We start from the raw sequence: 2,583 nt of genomic DNA, 5'->3' as shown, positions 1-2,583 counted from the left end.
TTTTCTATAATGTTATTCATGTAGGTATAGAACCCATATCAAATATGTCCTAAGGTTCTTACAGGATTGAGTGGTGACTGTCTGCATGCTCAGCGTGACTGCAATGCTGAATTTAATGCAAGGTTTAAAGGTGCTCAGGCTCGTCGTTGTAGATGTGACACTACTGTTAATACCACACATGCTCATGTTGTATAGTTTGTGGATTAAATGGGCATCAAAATAATGACTTTTTTATAAGTCAAGATGATTGCTTATAATTAAGGAAATTTGATAAATAATAACCTCACATCTTATTGTATGAGGTTTTATATTTTGGGTCTCGGACTTACATTTTTTTTAGTATATCTTAAAGTTTGATGTTTGATTGAATAATGACAAACTCACAAGTGATTTAACAAGCACAAAATAAATCTTTAAAAAAAAATTAAATTGAGAAATATAATAAAGTGTGTTAGTTTTAATATCATCGTTTTTTTTCTTATTATATCCTTAATCATTTTTAATGTATTTTATTAATTTATCTGTACATTATTTAAAAGAATTATTAAAATTTTAATTAATACTAAATTGAATTTGTTTTTTTAGTGACAAAAAATTATAATAATGAGATTAATTGTTATACACTGTTAGTGTAAAAAAAATTTACAGTGTCAATATATCACAATCATCGTTTGTGTTACTTTATATGTGATTATAATAAAAGTCAAATTTCTCTAAATGGAAGATGTGTCAAAGAAGAAGGATGAGAAAGTTGAAAGGTGGTGTGAAATAATGACAACAAATTTGATAGATTGACAATCATTTTGGTTAGAATTCGAGTTTAAGGGTTCATATATAAAGAAAAGGTGAGGATATTCACCCATAACCTTAAGATGATAGGTGGTGAATTCTCTCACTTATGAATGCTCAAATCTCCATATTTCAAACCAATGTGAGACTATTACCCACACTACTCACATTTGATTGGTGAGAGACACACCACATATTCACCAAAAAACCTTAAGGTGATAGGTGGATAAATTTTCTCTTATAAATGCTCAAGTCTCCATATTTCCAATCAATGTGGGACTATTATCCCACTACTCACACTTGATAAATTCTCAACAAAAGCATGTAATTTGTAATTGCAAAGTAACAAATAGTATGGTTGGTTGTGTAATTTGTAATTGCAAAGTAACATGTAGCATGGTTTTATGTGGAAAAGCAAGTATTGGAAAAAAAAATACCCTCAAATTGGTGATGTGGCAGAATTAGAATATAAGATAAGAAGATATTATCACAATACGTTATCTTTATATAGATACATTGCAATTTAACTATGTTTAATCTTCAATAATGTGTATTTATGTTATATGATGTCAATTAGTCTTTCGATTTATTAAAAATGAATTTAAAAATTAAATATAAAAATTTTAGAAGGCATGGTTTATAAAGAGATCAAAAGTGTGGATGAAAATTTTAAAAGGCCTATTCTTTAAAAAGTTATTTTAAAAAATTTAAAAGTAAAATTTAGAATATTTAGGAGAACCACAAATATATATTTAATGCTATTTTATATTATATGATAGGTTGACGTTTTAAAATATAAACTGCGGTAAAATTTTGTATTTATGTTAAAAGAAAATTTCAATATTTTAAATATATTATTAAATTCACAACAAATTGTACAATCAATATTTTATTAATACATTTAAGCTTTCACATAAATAATAATATGATTTGTCCTATATAATAATTGCTAAACTTTGATAATTTGGCATATTTATGAATAAGTAAATAAAAATATTTTAAAAGTAGTTTGATTTTAATTTTTTTTTCATAATCTAAAAAGGATTTCTTTTTGTTGCTATAACTTTATATTAAAGTCAAAGGTATTGATTATTAAATATATATAGTGAATATATAGTATATATATATATATATATATATAATATATATATTATATATATATATATATATATATATATATATATATGATTACCATTTCTCTTACATTGTCCCTGCATTTTCAAAGTTCTATTTGATATTATTGAGTGTGTTAGTAACATCATGAAGCTAGGAAGCATTGTCCTATTTGTTGCTGCTTTGATTGCTCTCTTAAAACTTAGCTATGGATCTGGTAATATTATTTTATTATTATTATTATTAATTATTTTATTTTTATATTTTTTTTTGTTGATACTTTTTCTATAATGTTATTCATGTAGGTATAGAACCCAATATCAAATATTGTCCTAAGGTTCTTACAGGATTGAGTGGTGACTGTCTGCATGCTTAGCGTGACTGCAATGCTGAATTTAATGCAAGGTTTAAAGGTGCTCAGGCTCGTCGTTGTAGATGTGACACTACTGTTAATACACACACATGCTCATGTTGTATAGTTTGTGGATTAAATGGGCATCAAAATAATGACTTTTTTATAAGTCAAGATGATTGCTTATAATTAGGAAATTTGATAAATAATAACCTCACATCTTATTGTATGAGGTTTTATATTTTGGGTCTCGGACTTACATTTTTTTTAGTATATCTTAAAGTTTGATGTTTGATTGAATAATGACAAACTCACAAGTGATTTAACAA

At 25.6% G+C, this 2,583-nt stretch overlaps 1 protein-coding gene across 2 annotated transcripts in view; it reads left to right on the top strand.

Moving 5' to 3' along the window:
- LOC127128438 (uncharacterized) overlaps nucleotides 1-2,451 on the top strand; it is a 14,521-nt gene extending 12,070 nt beyond the window's left edge. Inside the window, exons 3-4 of one of the 2 annotated variants that reach the window (XM_051057783.1) lie at nucleotides 55-130; nucleotides 2,316-2,451. In XM_051057783.1, the coding sequence (XP_050913740.1) occupies nucleotides 55-130; nucleotides 2,316-2,443 (204 nt within the window). In that variant the 3' untranslated portion in view covers nucleotides 2,444-2,451. The remainder of the gene's footprint in view (nucleotides 1-54; nucleotides 131-2,315) is intronic. The other variant, XM_051057784.1, reaches the window with a different exon arrangement.
- The last annotated feature ends 132 nt before the right edge of the window (nucleotides 2,452-2,583 follow it).

The sequence above is a fragment of the Lathyrus oleraceus genome, chromosome 3 (assembly GCF_024323335.1).
Source record: "Lathyrus oleraceus cultivar Zhongwan6 chromosome 3, CAAS_Psat_ZW6_1.0, whole genome shotgun sequence".
NCBI lineage: Eukaryota > Viridiplantae > Streptophyta > Magnoliopsida > Fabales > Fabaceae > Lathyrus > Lathyrus oleraceus.
Note: the sequence above shows the minus strand (reverse complement) of the source record. Positions and strands in the feature narration are given on the sequence as shown.